Source organism: Zalophus californianus, chromosome 6, assembly GCF_009762305.2.
Source record: "Zalophus californianus isolate mZalCal1 chromosome 6, mZalCal1.pri.v2, whole genome shotgun sequence".
In the NCBI taxonomy this organism is placed as follows: Eukaryota; Metazoa; Chordata; class Mammalia; order Carnivora; family Otariidae; genus Zalophus; species Zalophus californianus.
Window position 1 is genome coordinate 105,057,874 of NC_045600.1, and position 18,535 is coordinate 105,076,408.

General features: G+C 48.3%; 1 protein-coding gene and 1 pseudogene across 1 annotated transcript in view; both read left to right on the forward strand.

Moving 5' to 3' along the window:
• The window catches only part of ANKDD1A (ankyrin repeat and death domain containing 1A), a 36,780-nt gene that overhangs the window by 11,110 nt on the left and 7,135 nt on the right, over positions 1 to 18,535 (forward strand). Inside the window, exons 5-12 of the mRNA XM_027569041.2 lie at positions 670 to 774; positions 1,493 to 1,591; positions 5,842 to 5,940; positions 6,328 to 6,426; positions 8,520 to 8,618; positions 15,344 to 15,442; positions 16,491 to 16,589; positions 17,596 to 17,691. Of these exons, the coding sequence (XP_027424842.1) occupies positions 670 to 774; positions 1,493 to 1,591; positions 5,842 to 5,940; positions 6,328 to 6,426; positions 8,520 to 8,618; positions 15,344 to 15,442; positions 16,491 to 16,589; positions 17,596 to 17,691 (795 nt within the window). The remainder of the gene's footprint in view (positions 1 to 669; positions 775 to 1,492; positions 1,592 to 5,841; positions 5,941 to 6,327; positions 6,427 to 8,519; positions 8,619 to 15,343; positions 15,443 to 16,490; positions 16,590 to 17,595; positions 17,692 to 18,535) is intronic.
• Positions 10,297 to 12,051, forward strand: LOC113909726 (annotated as a pseudogene).

Consider the following 18,535-nt stretch of genomic DNA (forward strand, 5'->3'; position numbering starts at 1 on the left):
GGTGATGTGGGTGGGCCTTAGCACAAGTGATTCCATTGTGAGTCTACTTTCTCCTTTTTTAACACCTCCTCATTTCTGTAGATTCCATCAGCTCTCAGCCCTCCCTGGAAAGTTAGGAAGTGACCTCCTAGAGACAGATCCTGGGCACTTAGTCACCTCGTTTCTCATTTGGGGCCTTATCAAGGCAAGCAGATGTTGTAACCTTGTAATAATGTCCTGTGAGGGGTATTCTGGGGACTGTTAGTGCTATACAACCTCACCTTACATCCTGAGTTATTTTTCAACATATAAAAAGACTTCCCGTAGGTGATGCTGTCCAACCCCCTCAGCCACCAAATGAGGTAGTCAGGGGTTATCCTGTTTTGACCTAGGAGAAAATGGAGGCTCATGAAGGTACACATAACTTGGTCAAGACCACACTGCATTGCTGATCAATGCTGGAGCTGGAATTTGAACTCTGGCATCCTGACTCCCACCAGCCCCTGTGAGGCTGAGTGGGGCACCCATGGGTGGCTCAGGGGTCCATCCCCATTTACATACTGTGTTGTTTCTGTGGGAAAGCTGTGTTCTGGATTGCAAACACTCACCGTTTGGGAGACAGCCAGGGTGTGAGAAGGGCCCCCCTTCATAGACTGTAGGGACCACCCTGGTCTACCATGTTGTTTCCAGGACGGCCTGACCTTACTACACTGTGCAGCCCAAAAAGGTCACGTGCCGGTGCTGGCGTTCATAATGGAGGACCTGGAGGATGTGCCCCTGGACCATGCTGACAAGGTGAGAGTGGCCTTGAGGCTGCTTGTCTTTCCCATTGGGTTTGGGGCTCCTGGGGCCACTCTTGCCCATTCCTTGAGTGCATCCTTTGAGCTGTGAGTAGTGCAGACTGGACCCCACCTTAGGGAACTGCTGGTCTAGAAAGGGTGTTAGAGCACAAATGAGAGGGACATAGGAGGAAAATGGTCAGTTCCCTCAGAGAGGTTCTGATGAGGACTAACTAGATAGGTTAGAGATGGGCGCTATTGCTTTCTGCTTCCTGGAGGAGGTGGCATTTAGTGAATGACCTGGATTTTGTTGGTAAGATTGGAAAGCAGGGAGATTTTGTAAATAGAGAGAAGAGCATTTTCAGAGCTTTAGAGGTGGAAAAGGGCCCTTTGTATGTGAGTTCAGATGGACTAGAATTTTGGGAGTGAGAGCCAGGGCCATGTTGGGAGCCCCTCATGGAAATCTCCACCAACCTCAAGCCTCAGGAATCTGTCCTTTATTCAGTAGACAGCAGGGAGCCACAGAAGGATTTCAGTGGGGGAGGGACCCCACCCAGTGGGTCTTGTTGGAAAGTTGGGTCTAGGCTTTCCAGGTAAGGTGTGTAGGACAAGGCGAAGGGAGAGTTGCTGGGGCAGGAGAGGCCCCTGCAAGCCCTGAGTGGTGGCTAGGTGGGCAGTGTGGGCGTGCCTCCTACAGGGTACAGAAGGGTCACTTTCTTCCTCTCCCCGGTCAGCTGGGAAGGACGGCGTTCCATCGGGCTGCTGAGCATGGGCAGCTGGATGCTCTGGACTTCCTTGTGGGCTCTGGCTGTGACCACAGTGTGAAAGACAAGGTACTATAACTGGGTCCCAGGGGAGGTCCAAGCTCTGGGCTCCTGACCAGGGTGGGCGCTCTCTGGCAGCTGACCTGTGCCTACTTCTGACTCCAGCATGTTGGAAGGGCAGGCGGCTCAAGGACAGAGAGGGTCGGATATTCATCCTGCAGGCCTTTTTCAAGCACATGCTATGGGCCCGTCCCGTGCTGCGCGTGAGGAGCCCAAAGATATCCGAGAGACAGTTTTTCACCCAAGGAACCCGAGCTGCCACCCTAGTAGAAAGCTGTGATCAGGTGTGGGGAGCTGGGATGGCAAATCTGTTGGCTGGTGGTGCTGCCTGGAATGGGTTTGAGCAGGATTGTGATGCCCTTGGGGCTGTCTGTTGTTTCGGATGAGGGGAAGAGTTGGGGGGGGTGGTAGCCACGCACCTGCTGGTTATTTACTTTCTTTGTCATTTAGTCATCTACTATGCTCATGGCAAAAATAGGATAAGAGGCCAGAGGAGGGAGCAGTTGGTTCAGGGTAGAGAGCTTCAAGCAGGATTTCATCAATCTGAGGAGAGGTGAGGGCTGGGCCTGAGGGGACTACCCTGAAAATGACTCATTTTAGTGGGCCATTGTGAATCATTAGGCAAGTATGTTGCAGCAAATTCTAAACAACACTTCCAATAAAGGGACAAACTCCATTATTAATCTTCTGATTAATGCGCTTGGCCAGCATAGAGGAGTTCTGTTTATAAGCTAGTGACAGGCAAATGCACACAGGGTCTTAGAACTGGAAGTTCCTTTATTGAGGACCAATTCAACCTTCTCATTTTATAGATCGGAGGTCCAGAGAGGGGGATGCTTTAGCCAGGGTCACACAGCAAGACAGAGGTTGGGCTGGGTTTGGAACCAGCAACCTGATGCCCAGCCCTGGGCAGCTCCCTCTCGTCAAGCTGCCTCCTGGGGCACTAAGCCCTTGGGGTTTGCACCGACTCTACCTGTCTACACTCATCCTTTTGGTCTTGAGAATCAGATCAGGCTGGTTTCCGTCATTCTGGAAATGGGCTGAGCAGGTCATGCTCTGGACTAGACTGTGTAGGATGTGGGCCAAGAACTGGGAGTACAGAGAGGAGTAAAGGACACCCCCTGCCAGGGTGCTTCTACCTCGGAGGTAAAAACATGATTGTATTCAGGGTGCCAGGAGGGCAGGAACAGCAAAACTGGAAAACAAGCAAAGCGCAGCTTTAATGAGCTTACCCAGAATCTCGCAGTCAGAAATTCTAGAAAGAAACTTTTAAAATTGCATGACCCTATTGGCGCCTGGGTTGCTCAGTCAGTTAAGCGTCTGCCTTTGCCTTGGGTTGAGCTCCCAGGGTCCTGGGATCTAGCCCTGTTTTGGGCTCCCTGCTCAGCCGGGAGTCTGCTTCTCCCTTTCCCTCTGCCCCTCCCCCATGCTTGTGCTCTCACTCACTCACTCTCAAATGAATACATAAAAAATTCTTTAAAAAAAAATTGCATGCCCCTGTTAAGTTTTGTATTTTCAGGTGAAAGATGTTTTCGTTTTGAATTTCATTTGGGCAGGAGGCTTAATAATATGCTTTTCAAGACCCAGTGCCGTTAAAGGTCTGACTCCTGCTAGGACCCCACAGCCTGCTAAGATGGTCCTGTGACTACACAGGGCATGCCACAGGTGTTGTGATGTTAAGCAGGCTTAGAAAGCCCAGAGGTAGTGATTAAATCCCCTGGGAATATCAAGGGGCTGTGTCCCAGAGATAGAGAGGCTGGGCATCCTCACAGGAGGAGGGGAGAGGACACTGAACCCAATGCCATGGCCTCCTTCTGCCCAGCTCTCCTGCCTCTGAGCCCCCTACCTGCCCAGATGGAATGAGAGTGCTCTGTTAGGGGGGCTGTGCCACCTGCACCTTCAAAGAGCAAGATGTGTGTGGGACGCCTGGGTGGCTCAGTTGGTTAAGCCTCTGCCTTCAGCTCAGGTCATGATCTCGGGGTCCTGGGATCGAGCCTTGCATCAGGCTCCCTGCTCAGTGGGGAGCCTGCTTCTCTCGCTCCCTCTGCCTGCCACTCCCCCTGCTTGTGCGTGTGCTTTCTCTCTTTCTGTCAAATAAATAAATAAAATCTTGAAGAAAAAGAAAAGGGCAATATGTGGATATTTATAACCCAGAGGGAAAACAAAACCCTGCCCCTGTCTTCACAGCCCTGCTACTTGGGGGCACATATTGGCCCCCAGTGGTTCACCACTTCCTTTGTGTCTCCTCGAACACAGACTTCACACCATGGCCACCCCCTCCCCCAGCCCGGTCCGTGCCTGCAGCAGCTAGGCAGCTGTTTGCACATTTGCGGAGAGAGTGGGCAAGAAGCAAACAAGGCTGTTCAGGGGACATTTTGTTGTTGTCATTGAGGAGATTTTTTTAAACTTAACTTTTATTTATTAATGCAATGTGGTAATGATCATAGAAGAAATTTAAATGTTTCATCTTCGATCCCATAGGATATAGCTGTTTTATGTATGTGTGGAGTTCTCATGAGGGGAGGTATGTTTATAGCTGCTTTAAGTACCACTTTGGCATTGGTATACGTTCACCCCCTCACTGGGCCCTTAAGAGTTCTGGTCTAATGTGCATGTTTTGATTTCTTCCTCAGGAAGGTGCTGAGACAGGCCGGGGCAGAGGAAAAGACCTTGAGCTAGAAGCCCCCATGACTGGTGTAGCTAGATCTGTCCCAGAGCCCTTCTGGGCTTGATGAATGGCTGAAGCTGGCTTGTCCCTTCTGATGCCTTTGCGGGTTCCCTCAAGGGCCCCTGCTCTGGTTCTCTACGTGTGGTTCTTCCTGAGAGACATACTTCTTCTCTGGCTGGCCCCTTCCAGCTCTCCTCTTTGCTGGGGCCCCTTCACCATACACTTGTCCTCTGCAGAAAAATTCCCTTAAAAAAAAAAAAAGATTTATTTATTTTTAGAGTAGCAGAGGGAGAGGGAGAAGCAGACTCCCCGCCAAGCATGGAGCCTGATACGGGTCTTGATCTCATGACCCTGAGATCATGCCCTGAGCTGAAATCAAGAGTCGGATGCTTAACTGACTGAGCCACCCAGATGCCCCTGCAGAAAGATCCCTTTAAGGACAACCCCATCAGGCTGCCCTTGGCAAGAGCCGCTTCTGATACAAAGAACAGTGTGCCCTTTGCCACACCCAGGGTAGCCACCTCTCATGGTTGTGTCACTGTCACCTTTAGACTTCTTAAGTGTGGACAACTACCAGCCCTGTGGTTCTCAAGTTCCAGGAGACACATGTCAATCTCTCCATCACAGTATTTACTCATTGAACAAATATTTTATTGAATGTCTGCCATGTGCCCCAGGCCCTATTCTAGGCACTTGGGAAACATTGGAGAACAAAAATAGAAATCCCTGCCCTTGAGGTGTTTATGTTCTATCAGGAAGAGTCAGACAATAAATAATAAGCATAGTATATAAGCAAATGATAGTGTTAAGTTATCAGTGCTATGGGGGAAAAGAGAAAGAAAAGTCCAGCAAGATCAGGGATTAGGAGGACAGAGGGTGGGAACTGCAGTTTTGTTTTAAGATTTTATTATTAGAGAGAGCACGCGCAAGAGTGAGAGCACAAGCGGGGGGAGGGGCAGAGGGAGAGGGAGAAGCAGGCTCCCCACTGAGCAGGGAGCCCAACACAGAGCTCGATCCCAGGACCCCGAGATCATGACCTGAGCCAAAGACAGACGCTTAACCCACTGAGCCACCCAGGCGTCCCCAGAGTTGTGGTTTTAAGTAGTATGGTCAGCGCGACCACACTATTCAATGAGAAGCTACCATCTTGAATTGGGCCATGCAGCTGGCTGCCCCGGGCACAACCTGAGCACCAAGGAGAGTCCTTGGAGCTGTGGCCTTGAGCAGGGGAAGGGGGTGGTTCGAGGATGGCTCAAAGAGGGACTGGCTTTAGACAGGGGCATGGTAAGTAGGGATTCTTTTTCCCCCCAAGTATTGTGTCTGCCTTCAAGTGTGAGGAAAGACCAGGACTTGGCCCTTGTAAGTGCCCCTGGTTGTAGTTTGGGGCACACTTCTCACAGGCAGGGAGACATTGGCCCAGGGTTCGGGGCTGCAGTTTTTCATCGACTCGCTCTGTGACCCCCGATGTGTCACTTCCCCTCTCTGGACCTCAGCTTCCATGTCTATACAATGAGGGGCATTTCCAGCAGGTCCCCAGGGCCTTGAAGGGTCTATGATTCTACCGGTCCCTCGGGAGCCCTTCTGCCTGCAGGAGGGGAATACGGCCCTTCACCTGGCTGCCAGCCGGGGCCACCTGGCTGTGCTGCGGCGGCTCGTGGACATTAGGCTGGACCTGGAGGAGCAGAACGCGGTGAGTCATCGCCCAGAGGATGCAGAGATGCTCACTTACTCCCTGCTTTCGAGGAATGGACGGCCCGAGGTGCAGCCTGATTTTCCCCTGCTAGAGGCTTCCTGGAGTAAGAAGGAATAGACAGAGAGCAGGGGGTGAGGCAGCTTGGAGGGGGAGAACGTGAGCAGGGATGTGGAGGTGGGAATCAATGTACCACATGCTCCTCAACGTGAGAAAATCAGGTACTGGGCTCAGGGAACCACAAATAATGACGCAGGTTATTGTCCTCAGTAGCATGGCCGTGGAGAGCTCCCAGGGCCCTGGAGCCCTAGTGGGAGGGGTCCCTCTCCTCTCAGGGTCTGGCTTCAGCCTCCCTGCCGTCCTCATACCTCTCCCTGTGTGTTTCAGAAAGGTCTGACTGCCCTGCACGTGGCGGCTGAAGGCGTCCACCCCGACTGTGTACAGCTGCTCCTTGAGGCCGGGAGCTGTGTGAACGCCCTCACCCAGGTAGTCAGTCCTCCCCTGGGACGGATGTCTGCCCTTGGCTTCTGAAGCCTAACTCTAACCGTGCCCACAGTAGCAGCCACGGTGATTCCTGAACGTGCGTGAATAGGGGCCCTCAGGCAGCAGGCCTGGGGTCTGGTCTTGGCTTCTCCACTGCGGGGCTCTGTGACCGAGGCCAAGTCACTTAAATTCTCTGAGCTTCATTTTCCAACTATAATAGGGGGATGATACGTAGTCACATTTTTATAATGCTGTGAGGAGTAAATACTCCTCCCAGTGCCTGGGAGGTGCTAGGAGCTCAGCACCTGTTGGTGTCTTCTTATTGCGGGGTCCTTGGTAGTTCATGAGTCCCCTTTATAACAATCCCTTCAGAAAAATTACCCCTGTTATACCGATGAAGAAACGGAAACTTAGAGAGATTCAATGACTTTCGCGGGTCACAAGCTGGCAAGAAGCAAAGCTGAGTCTGAAAAGCCTACTCCCCGGACTGCAGAGCTCATGGCCTGGAAGGTTTGCCCTGCCTGTGCAGGAGCCACACCAGTCCCCAGAGCTGGAGCCTGGGTCAGGCCTCTTCTCTCTCTCACTACTGACTCCTTAAGTCAGCCACTGGAAATTCTCTCCGTGTCCTGGAAAAAGGGGCGTTGTGGCCTTAGGTAGGGAGTTGGCATTTTTGTTTTGTTTAGCTTTTTACTTTTAGATCAATGACAAATAATCTGTCTTGGCTGATTGCATGGCTTCAGGGTCTGGAATTCTCTATTTGTTCTAAATTTCAATAATAAAGCAATAATAATAAATAAAATATGCTAGCAAAAATAGTGAAAAAGCCCAGGAATTAAAATATGCTAGAAATATTTAACACAAAAGCAACCAAGGAGAAACAGAAGAACAAAAAAGACAGGAGACATACAGAAAATAAGTAGCAAAATGACAAACGTAAATTCAATAATAATATCAATGTTAACCCCCCTTCAATGTGAATAATACTTTATAAGTCACAAAACACTTAATTTGCAGAACTCCTCTAGCAGGTACACCTTGCTGCCCCAGGGTGTCGGGATGACACCAAGGCCCACCCAGAGGGTGGAAGCAGCTGCCCCAGGGCACCCAGCTAGGTCCTTCCATTGGCACGGTGTTGCTCTTTGGGCAGCAACCCTGTCTCTGTGCCCAGCACAGTTCTTAGGACTGGGAGGGGGCACAAGAAGTGAAATGTCAAGGCCATCTCCCCAGCAGCAGCAGCATAGGAGTTTAGGGACTGGGGAGGTCGTGTCCAGCTGGTGGTCATTGGCAGGGCTGGAGCTGCCCACTGCACTGGGCCTTGTGCTCTTGCCTTGGCTTGAGGTTTCTGGTAGTGGGCACATTCTACCTGGACACCTCCACCCCTCGCAGGGTCTCTGGAGTGGGGGCTAACCCAAAGGGAGTACATTTGCCATTGGGAGGTGGACTGTTTCCCACTCACCCTGTGCACTCAGTTCAGATAGGACTTTGGGGGGGTGACCAGCTCGTCCCAGTTTGCCCCATACCATCCTGGTTTTCAAAACTGAAAGTCCTGGGGTAACAGTCTGGGCAGCCTGGGACCCCTGATTGCTTAGAGGGGTCTGCCTGGCAGAGTTAGGGGGAGGGGGTATCTCATGTGAGATCGTTGTTTGACTGGGGGTGCGCTTGGATTGAAGGAGGGCACTTAGAAGGCCCATCGGGATGAAGCCTTGCCCTGGCGCTGCCTGGCTCCTGCCCAGACATGCTGAGACCAGCTCTAGCGGGGCAGTGTGTGCCAGGTGGGGTTTGATCTGTGCTAGCAAATCTTATTTATTCCTCTCTTTGAAAACCTCAGCGTATACTCTGTGTGTCTTTACCAGCCTAGGAATTGTGCAGGCTTTGATGTATGTTCTGGAGTTTGTGACAGGAGGCAAGGAAAAGCCAGGACCACAGTGAGCTCCTTTTACTCATCACCAGAACTTGGCAAGGCAATTGATTTCTCCAGCCTCAGGGTTCAAGGGGTAATTGTCCCGGGGGTTGTGAGACACAAATGGAATAATGGATCCCAAAGCCCCCGTGTGAGGGGCTTTCAGGACATGGCACTGATGCCTGTTTCCCTCTAGAAAAAACAGAGCTGCCTCCACTACGCAGTCCTCTGTGGCTCTGAGGACGTGGCCCGGGCCCTCATCCACGCAGGAGGCCACACCAACGTGGCTGATCATGTAAGTGTGGGGGCCTGGGTTGAAGGGGGTCCCCACTGCAAAGTCTCCATGACCTCGCTGATGAAGCACAGCAGGGAGAGATGGGTGCTTTGGGCCCCTGGGGTTGGCATGAGGGCCAGGACTGCGGGACCCGGTAGCTAGCGTGAGGGAGGGTCAGATAAGCTTCTAGCTAGAATAGGGTTAGCAAACAAGCTGCGTTTCCTCCCAAGCGAATTATTCGCTCATGTTCTCCACCCATTTCTCCATTGGGACTTAGTGATGGTCTTTTATGTTACAGTTCTAGCCTCTTGGTTGTTCATTTTTTCTTGTTATGTCATGATGCACTCACAGGCGACAGTATATCCTTGTGGTTAAGACATGTCCTTTGTCAGACAACCTGGCTTTGAGGCCTGGCACTGCCGTTCACGTACTGAATGACCTTGGGCAAGTTGCTTTGACCTCCTTGGGACTTTGTTTCTTTATCTTTAGGTGCTATTATTATTCTCATTATATAAATGAGGAACTATCTATTGTTTAAATTAGAAAGAGGTCATTTCTTTTGTTTTTGTTTGTTTTTTAAGAGGTCGTTTCTTAAATAAGCACTATATTTTAAATTATTCTAAGAACAATATAGCACAGTTCATTGGAATATGGAGAAAAAAGGCATCCCTCATCCCAGCACTCTAGTAAAGCAATGACTTTTCTTCATTCCCTTCCAGTTTCCTTCGGTATGTGTAGTAGCACCTCTAGCTAGAAAGGATCCAAGCTAAGGTGGAATTCTGGAAAAGGGGATGCTTAGTTGTTTTTAACCATCAAGACATCAGAATTTTGATTCATGTCCAGTGGAGACTGGTTTTTTGTTTTATCTATTTTTCTTTTTTAAAGTGAGCTCTACACCCAACATGGGGCTCAAACTCGTGACTCTAAGATCAAGAGTTGCATGCTCTACCAACTGAGCCAGCCGGGTGCCCCATTTATCTTTTTTTTTTTCCTTAAACAATTGAAGTTCAAAATAGCTAAGAACACTCTGAAAGAGAAAAGTGGGGTACGGGAGTTGTCCTAAATCCACATACCATAAAAGATTGCTAAACTTGATTATATAAAAAATAAAAACATTTTGCCTGGCAAAAGAGACTATAAGCCAAGTCAAAAGGTAAATGACAAACCAGATTCAAAGATAAAGGACTGAGTCTTTCTAATATATAAGAGTTTGTGCAAATTATTACAACATAAAAAACAACCCACGAGAAAAATAGCCAAACGATATGAACAGACATTTTATAGAAAAGAAATACAGATGACCCTTAAGAGAAATGTGAATTGATACTACCTGGACATACATCCACTCATCAGACTGGTACAAATCCCAAAGTTTTGCCAAATGTGTTGACAAAGCTGTGAGGAAGTAGGCACCATCATATATTACTGGAGCCAGCATAAATTGGTACAACCATACAACACAGCAATTTTCACAATATGTATAACAAAGTGCAAATGCATGGGCCCTCTGATGAAGCAAATCTACTTCTAGGAATCATGATATTTGTCTTTCTCTGACAGACTTATTTTGCTTAACTTAATACTCTCTAACCATCCATGTCATTGCTCAGGCAAGATTTCATTCTTTCTTATGGCTGAGTAGTATTCCATTTTATATATATATCTCACATCTTCTTTATCTATTCATCAATCAATGGACATGGGCTACTTCCATCATTTGGCTATTGTAGATAATGCTGCTATAAATATCAGGGTGCATGTATCCCTTTGAATTAGTATTCTTGTATTCTTTGGGTAAATACCTAGTAGTACAATTGCTGGGTTGTAGGGTAGTTCCATTTTTAATTTTTTAAGGAACCTCTGTACTGTTTCCCACCGTGGCTGCACCAGTTTGCATTCCCACCAACAGTGCAAGAGAGCTCCAAATTGGGGAAGTTTTTAAACAAATATATGAATAGATCTTAATGCTGAGGATGTGAAAAAAACAAGATGAACATTCTCCATCAAAAGTACCAGGGCTCTTGGAGAAACTTCTAGGACTGGGGCAGGAAATATATAGGAGGAATCTGGAGTGTCTTGCAATGACACAAAGTAAAGAAGTGCTCCATAAGAACACCGTGATGTACACACCTACTAGAATGGCCAAAAGCCAAAACACTGACAACACCAAATACTGATGAGGATGCAGAGCAGCAGGAACTCTCATTCATTGCTGCTGGAAATGCAAAATGGTACAGCCACTTTGGAAGACAGTCTCACAGTTTCTTACAAACTAAATCTACTCTTGAAGTCTGTGTGCAAGATGGCAGAGAAGGGTGTGAAGACCATCACTTTTGTGGCTGTGACCAGTGCTCTGCCCATCATCCAGAAGCTAGAGCCACAAATTGCGGTTGCCAATACCTATGCTTATAAGGGGCTAGACAGGGTTGAGGAGAAACTACCTATTCTGAATCAGGCAACAACCAGGTTGTTGCCAATGCCAGAGGTGTTATGACTGGGGCAAAAGATACTGTGACACAGCTGTTACCAGGGCCAAGGATTCCATGGCCAACACCATCACTGTGGTGATGGACAAGACCAAAGGAGTGGTGACAGGCAGTGTGGAGAAGACTAAGTCTATGGTCAATGGCAGCATTAACACAATCTTGGGAGGTCGGATGGTGCAGATGGTGAGCAGTGGAGTAGAAAATGCGCTCACCAAATCAGAGTTGTTGGTGGACCAGTACCTCCCTCTCACTGAGAAAGAACTAGAAAAAGAAGCAAAAAAAGTTGAAGGATTTGATACAGTTCAGAAGCCAAGTTATTACGTTAGACTGGGATCCCTGTCTACCAAGCTCTGCTCATGTGTCTACCAGCAGGCTCTCAGCAAGGTTAGAGAAGCCAAGCAAAAAAGCCAAGAGACCATTTCTCAGCTCCATTCCACTGCTAATCCGATCGAATTTGCCAGGAAGAATGTGCATAGTGCCAACCAGAAAATTCAAGGTGCTCAGGATAAGTTCTCTCTCTCCTGGGTGGAGTGGAAGAGCATTGGCTCTGATGACACAGATGAGTCCCACTGTGCTGAGCACTTTGAGTCACGTCCTCTTGCCCACCACCTGACTCAGCAGCTCCAGACCACATGCCACACTCTGCGGTGTCCAAAGGTTACTGCAGAACATCCAAGATCAGGCCAGTCCCTTGGGGGTGATGGCCGGTGACATCTACTCAGGGTTCTGCAACACTGCCTCCTTTAAGGAAGTGTTTGATGACCTCCTCACTTCCCGCAAAGGGCAGGTTGCAGAAAATGGAGTATTTAGATGATGTGATGGATTATCTTGTTAACAATACGCCTCTGAATGGGCTGGTGGGTCCCTTTTATCCGCAGCTGACCAAGTCTCAGAATGCTCAGGACCAAGGTGCACAGAAGGACACAAGCTGTCCGGAGGCCCAGCAGCCTGAGCACAGAACACGTTAAAGCTCTCCTTGTCACCAGTATGTGGTACAGCCAGCCGGAGGAGACTTTCTGTGATGCTGAAATTGACCTGCTAACAACTCTGAATTGGGGAAGCCAGCTAGCCAGAGGAAAGGTCCTCAGTTGTAGTCATTTCTAACTGGATTAAGAGCTTTGAAATTTTTGGCATTAGCAGATGAGCTCGGTTGTTTACCTGGCTGGTAAGAAAAGAATGATAGATTGGTCAGAGTGTAGCCAGGAGTCCCAGAAAGTTTCCGTGCATTTATGGTCTCATCCTATTATCATTGTTGCTGTTTGTTTGTATTGAATAAAAGCACCATCATGTGGGCTGAGGTGTCTGCTCTGGTCTGGTCTGAGCAGGCTTCATCTCACTGGTTTGTCTCACAAAGCATGCCTGTATAATTTTTTTTAATTATTTTTCATGAAGGAATGCACCCTATGAATTCAATAAAATTCACTGCAGAATAGATAAAAAAAAAACCCTCACTCAAAGCTCTACAGTAAAAAAAAAAAAAAATTAGAAAATGGACAAAACACCTGAATAGACATTTCACTGATGAGAATATACAGATGACAAATAAGGGTATGAAAAGACATTCAACATCATTAGCCATTAGGAAAGTGCAAGTTAAAACCACAAAGAGATATCACTACACGCCTATCAGAATGATTAAAATAAAAAATAGTGATGACACCAAATGTTGGCAAGGTTGTGGAGAAACTGGATCACTCTTACTTTGCTGGTGCGAATGTAAAATGGTACAACCATTCTGGAAAACAGCTTTGGAGTTGTTCAAAAAACTAAACATGCAGTTACCCTGTGACCTAGCAATTGCGCTCTTGGCCTTTTCCCCCAGAGAAGTAAAAACATCTGTTTGCACAAAAACCTGTACCTGAATTTTCATAGCACCTTTATTCATAATAGGCCAAACCTGGAAACAACCCAGATGTCCTTTGAAACGTGAATGGTAAGGGAAACTGTGGTACACCCAACTCATACAACTCAGCAATGAGAAGAAACTACTGGTGCATGCAACAGCTTGGATGAATCTCAAGGGAATAATGTTGAGTGACAAAAGCCAGTCTGTGAAGTTACATATGGTATGGTTCTGCTTATAGAACATTCTCAAAATGACACAATAGAGATGGAGAGCAGATTAGTGTTTGCTGAGGGTTAGTGATGGGAACGTGGGACAGAGGAGAGAATTATAAAAGAACAACACAAGGGATCCTCGTGAGGGAATGGTTCTGTATCTCGGCTGCACAGTGGGTACACGAACACGCACCTGTGATAAAATGGCATAGAACTAAACACACACGTGTACAAATGACGACGAGTGAAGCTGGGGGGATCGGAATAAGATAGTGGATGTTATCAGAGTCATTATCCTGCTTGGGATATTGTACCAGGGTTGTTGTGGTTTTTAAGATTATTTTATTTTAGAGAGAGAGGGCGAGCCTGCAGGGGAGAGGGACAGAGGGGAGAGAGAGAAGCAGACTCTGCACTGAGCATGGAGCCCAACTCTGGGCTCGGTCCCAGGATCCTGAGATCATGACCTGAGCAGAAATCAAGAGTGGGACGCTCCACCGACTGCACCACCCAGGAGCCCCTGTGCCAGGGTTTTGTAAGATGTTACCCCTGGGGGGAAGTGGGTAAAGGATACACCAGAGCTCTCTGCATTATTTTTTAACTGCATGTGAGTCTATAATTACCTCAAAATAAAACTTTAAGGTTCTTCTTTTAAAAAAAATTTAAGCATCTCTGGAAGCATACACATAATAGCAACAGTCAAGATTACCAGTGTCAGTTGTGGGGCGGGGGGGGGACAGCGCCTGGGTGGCTCAGTTGGTTAAGCCTCTGCCTTTGGGGGCGCCTGGGTGGCTCAGTCGGTAAGTGGCTGCCTTCGGCTCAGGTCATGATCCTGGGGTCCTCAGATCGAGCCCCACATCGGGCTCCCTGCTCAGCAGAGAGCCTGCTTCTCCCTCTCCCTCTCCCTGCCACTCTGCCTACTTGTGCTCTCTCTCTCTGTGTGTCAAATAAATAAATAAAATCTTAAAAAAAAAAAAAAAGCCTCTGCCTTTGGCTCAGGTCCTGATCCCAGGGTCCTGGGATTGAGTCCCACATCGGGGCCCCCCTGCTCAGCGGGGAGTCTGCTTCTCCCTCTGCCTGCCACTCCCCCTGCTTATTCTCTCTCTCTCTGACAAATAAATAATAAATAAAATCTTAAAAAAAAAGATTACCAGTGGGGTTTAGGAGTGGGGAGTATGAGCAGATGGGTGATGGGGGTGGAAGAAGCCTTTTCACTAGGTACCTTGTGTACTTTTTGGTTCTTTTGGTTTTTATAAATAAAATGTAAAACAACTAAAAGCCATACTTGCTTTCTTTCCACTCCCTTTTCTGACCACATTCCCCCAGACGTGTTTCCAGGATGACCGAGGCTAGATCTAGAGTATTCGCTTATTTTATCTCCATAGCCTGCTGCTTTCTTTCTGGAAAGACGGTCCTTGTAGCTCTGACAAGTTTCCAGGCTCACCTGAGTCATGCGTTTGAGCCAATTTCAGTCTCTCCCCATTCACTGGCACAGCACACCTTTTCCTGGCCAGATTTTGATTTCACAGTCATCCAGCAATGATCTGAAGACTCTGTTGAAATTCTTGGGGTAGTTTTCCCTGGGTTTAAAAATTTTTTTCTAGATGTGTTTCAGAATCCTTTTTGGCATTTATAGAAATTTGGGTTTGGGATTACACTAAACTTGTAAATAATATAAGAGAAAATGGTCATCTTTATACTAATTTTTCACTAGGAGCATGAAGTCTTACTATTTCTTTTCTTTTCCATCCTCAGTCATGTTATATGGCTTTTATTTTGCCTTTGATATGTCCATTAACAATTATACTCTTCATAGATACTTTATAATTTTGACTGTCATAAAAAGGATATCTTTTAAAAAATATGTCATTTCGGGGCACCTGGGTGGCTCAGTTGTTAAGTGTCTGCCTTCAGCTCAGGTCATGATCTCAGGGTCCTGGGATCGAGCCCCGCATCGTGCTCCCCGCTCAGCGGGGAGCCTGTTTCTCCCTCTCCCTCTGCCTCTGCCTGCCGCTCCCCCTGCTTGTGCTCTCTCTCTCTCAAATAAATAAATAAAATCTTAAAAAAAGAAAAGGGCCAAACCTAGAAGCACTATATCTCCATACACCTCCCTACGTCCATCCCCCAGCACCAACCTACCAACCTGTTCTGGGCAGTCCTGGGAGGGACCCCGTGAATGATCCATGTGTCTGTCTCCTCCCCCAGCAGGGCACCTCTCCTCTGCACCTGGCTGTGAAGCACCACTTCCCTGCCTTGGTCCAGCTCCTCATCGACGCCGGCAGTGACCTGGATGCCACCGACAATGTAAGTGGTTACGGAAACCGTCTGGGCCCCAGGGAACCTCTGGGCACCCTCCCAGGCTGGCAGGGCTTGGCTGCCATCTCCTAGCATGGCTTGGAGTTGAGAAATTACTTTTTTAGTTTATAAAAAAGCTGTGTGAATATTTGTTGAAGGTAACATCATTTTATCAACCATTCCTCTATTTTGAACATTTTGGTGGTTTCCAGGTTGTTACCATGGTCTGGATAACACTGCAGTAAACATCTTCCTACGTACCACCGTTTCCTTTCATTGATTTTTCTTTTCCTTTAGGAAAATTCCCAGGACAGGGGTAAGTGGGGCAGTCTTGTGTCACAAGAGGCCTCTGAGTCCTGAAGTTGTGCTCAGTCAGGAGCCCTTTGAATCCCCCATCTCCACAGTCCTCCCCCTGACCACAGAGCCCTCAGTACCCATACCTACAACCACGAATGGTGGAAAGCAACTTGGCAGGATACAGCATATACCTTCAAAATGATCAGTCTTTGCACTTTAACGAATTGAGCCTCAAGAGATACATTAAAAGCTCATGCACAAAGATATTTATTGCAGCGTTGTTTACCAGTCTTCAATTTGCAAATGGCCCAAATATTTAATAATAAAGAAGTGATCAGGTAGATTATGGGCTAGGTGTAGATTACTATGGAGCTGTTAAAAATGGTGTTTGTCATACTATGTGGACATGTTAGTAGAAAAAATGGATGCAAAATGTATATATGGGATGATCTCATGTAAAACCAACAAATCAAAAGCATTCTACATTAAAGACTAGAAGAAATATAGTAGGATTGTTACAGAGGTTGACTTAGCTAGCAAGTGGTATTTTTTCCTTTATTCTTTCTGCTTTTTTGTTTTTACCAAGTTTTCTCTGGTATTGTGTTTATGACTAAACCCAGCTTACTTTCTCCCATAACTTTTGGATAAACTTGTTAAGGCCCAGTTAGGAGTGGATCCACCTTGGACCTGTCCTGGCTTTGAGCCTTGGGACACTTGTACATGCTTTTCTACTCCCCTGACCCCTTGGCTTCTTCCCCAGAGGCAGCAGACGCCCCTCCACCTTGCTGCTGAGCACGCCAGGCAGGACATAGCAGAGATGCTCCTCGTCACGGGGGTTAACTTAAACCTGAGAGACAAGGTACCTCCCAACCAGCCTCCCTTTCAAGTTTTCATGGCTCCCTCTTTGCCAGAGACCCTACTACAAATGTCTCCTGCTCTCAGACTGTTCAAGGCTTCCCATCCTTTGTATACTAGCTCAGATGCACCCTCCACCAGGAAGCCTTCCTGCCCCTCCATCACCTTCCCCTTCCTCCTCTGAGGTCCCTTAGGACTTGGCCTGCCCTTCTGCTGGTCTAGAACTGTGAGGTGGTTGTCTTCTGTTTCATGGGCCCTCAGACTTTGAGCTCCTTGAGTTGCCAGGTGGCCAGGGGGAGAAGGAGTAGAGGAGCGGTACCTCACTGCCCCACAGCCCCCTACTTGTGGGTCAGGGGTGGGGAAGCTTCCTGGCTCTTTGTGCCTCTGGGGTGGCTACTCCCTCAGGTGGCTGGGGAGTCCAGATGACCTGAGGACTTGGTATAAGGCTAAGGAGGTCAAAGGCTCATGAGGGGAAGGGGCTTGGATACGTGGCCCAGTCCTTGGGATGGTGTGCGGAAGAGGTGGGGGCAGGAATAGACCCTGAGACTAGACCTGGGAGGGGGCTCCCTGCCTTGACCTGGGCCCCAGGGCAGCCGGCCAGGTGCGAAGAGGAACTTCCCAACGCCCTGCACATGCGTGGGGATTAAGGCCAGCCCTGTGCGGGAGGCCTGGAGCAAAGGGCCTGGGTGGGGTGGGCAGACGTGACCTGATGAACCCAGTCCCCTTCTCTGGGCTCTGGTTTCATCTAAAAAGCAGGCCAGGTCTTGCTATTTCACAGGTGTTGTTGAGGAGTTATGCAGGCTGGGCTTCGTATGCTCTAAGACTTCCTAAATTATAAATAAGAGGCGGTTGCTGGGATTATTGCCTCATTCGACCTGTGCCTCCCACGCCCCTCGTCATGCCCAGAAAACCTTTCTGCTCTCCAGTGTAGACTGCTGGAAACCACTTTCTTGGGGGCAGGAGCGTTTGCAGCCGATGCTAGAGGCCCCCTTCTTACTTCTTTCTTGCAGCAAGGGAAAACTGCCCTGGCGGTGGCCACTCGCAGCAACCACATCAGCCTGGTGGACATGATCATAAAGGCTGATCGCCTCTACACGTGGGAGAAGGTACTGACACCCTGCACGAGGTCTGTCCATGTTGCAGAGGCAGCGGCCTTGGCTCGGGGTGGTGCTGGCTTTGAACCCCAGCCCTGACCAATTCAGCCCCGCCCAGTTTCCGAGGAGGTGATAATCTGTGCCTTACCTACCACGAGGCTTGTCTGTGAGCATCTAGAGATGAGTGAGCACCCAACCACACTGCAACAAGGCAGACCGGGGTCCGTACCATTGTGGAGATAGTACCGGATGCTGTTAGAGCTCCTGGTTGCTGGATGCATGGGCGCATGCCTGCGTGCATGAAGAAAGAGATGGCAAGTTGGTTTCAGCTTACTGCCGGCTCCAGGTGACTGGAATTGCTGCTGGGGGTGTTGTAGTCAGGCAACTTTCTGAGCCCAGAAGGAAAGTGTGCTGGGATTGATTAGTGATGCTTGCTGAGGAATTGGGGAGGAAGAGCAGCAGATGTAAGGCCATGCTATTCCAATTGTCAGCAAATGGGGGTCGGGTGGGGAGTTTTTTGATGTCTTTGAGGTTGTTTTTATACATAGAAAATAATTTTTGCATTTACTTCAGTTTTAAAAATAATTTATTACAAATTTTAAAACCTAGTTTTCCTTGGGGTGCCTGGGTGGCTCAGTTGGTTAAGTGTCTGCTTTCTGCTGGGGTCACAATCTATGATCCTAGGGTCCTGGGATGGAGCCCTGCATCAGGCTCCCTGCTCAGCAGGGAGTCTGCCTCTCCCTCTCCCTCTGCCCCTGCTCATGCATGTGCTCTCTTTCTCTCTCTTGCTCACTCTCTTAAATAAATAAAATCTTAAAAAAAAAAGAACCACCTAGTTTTCCTTAAACTTATAAAT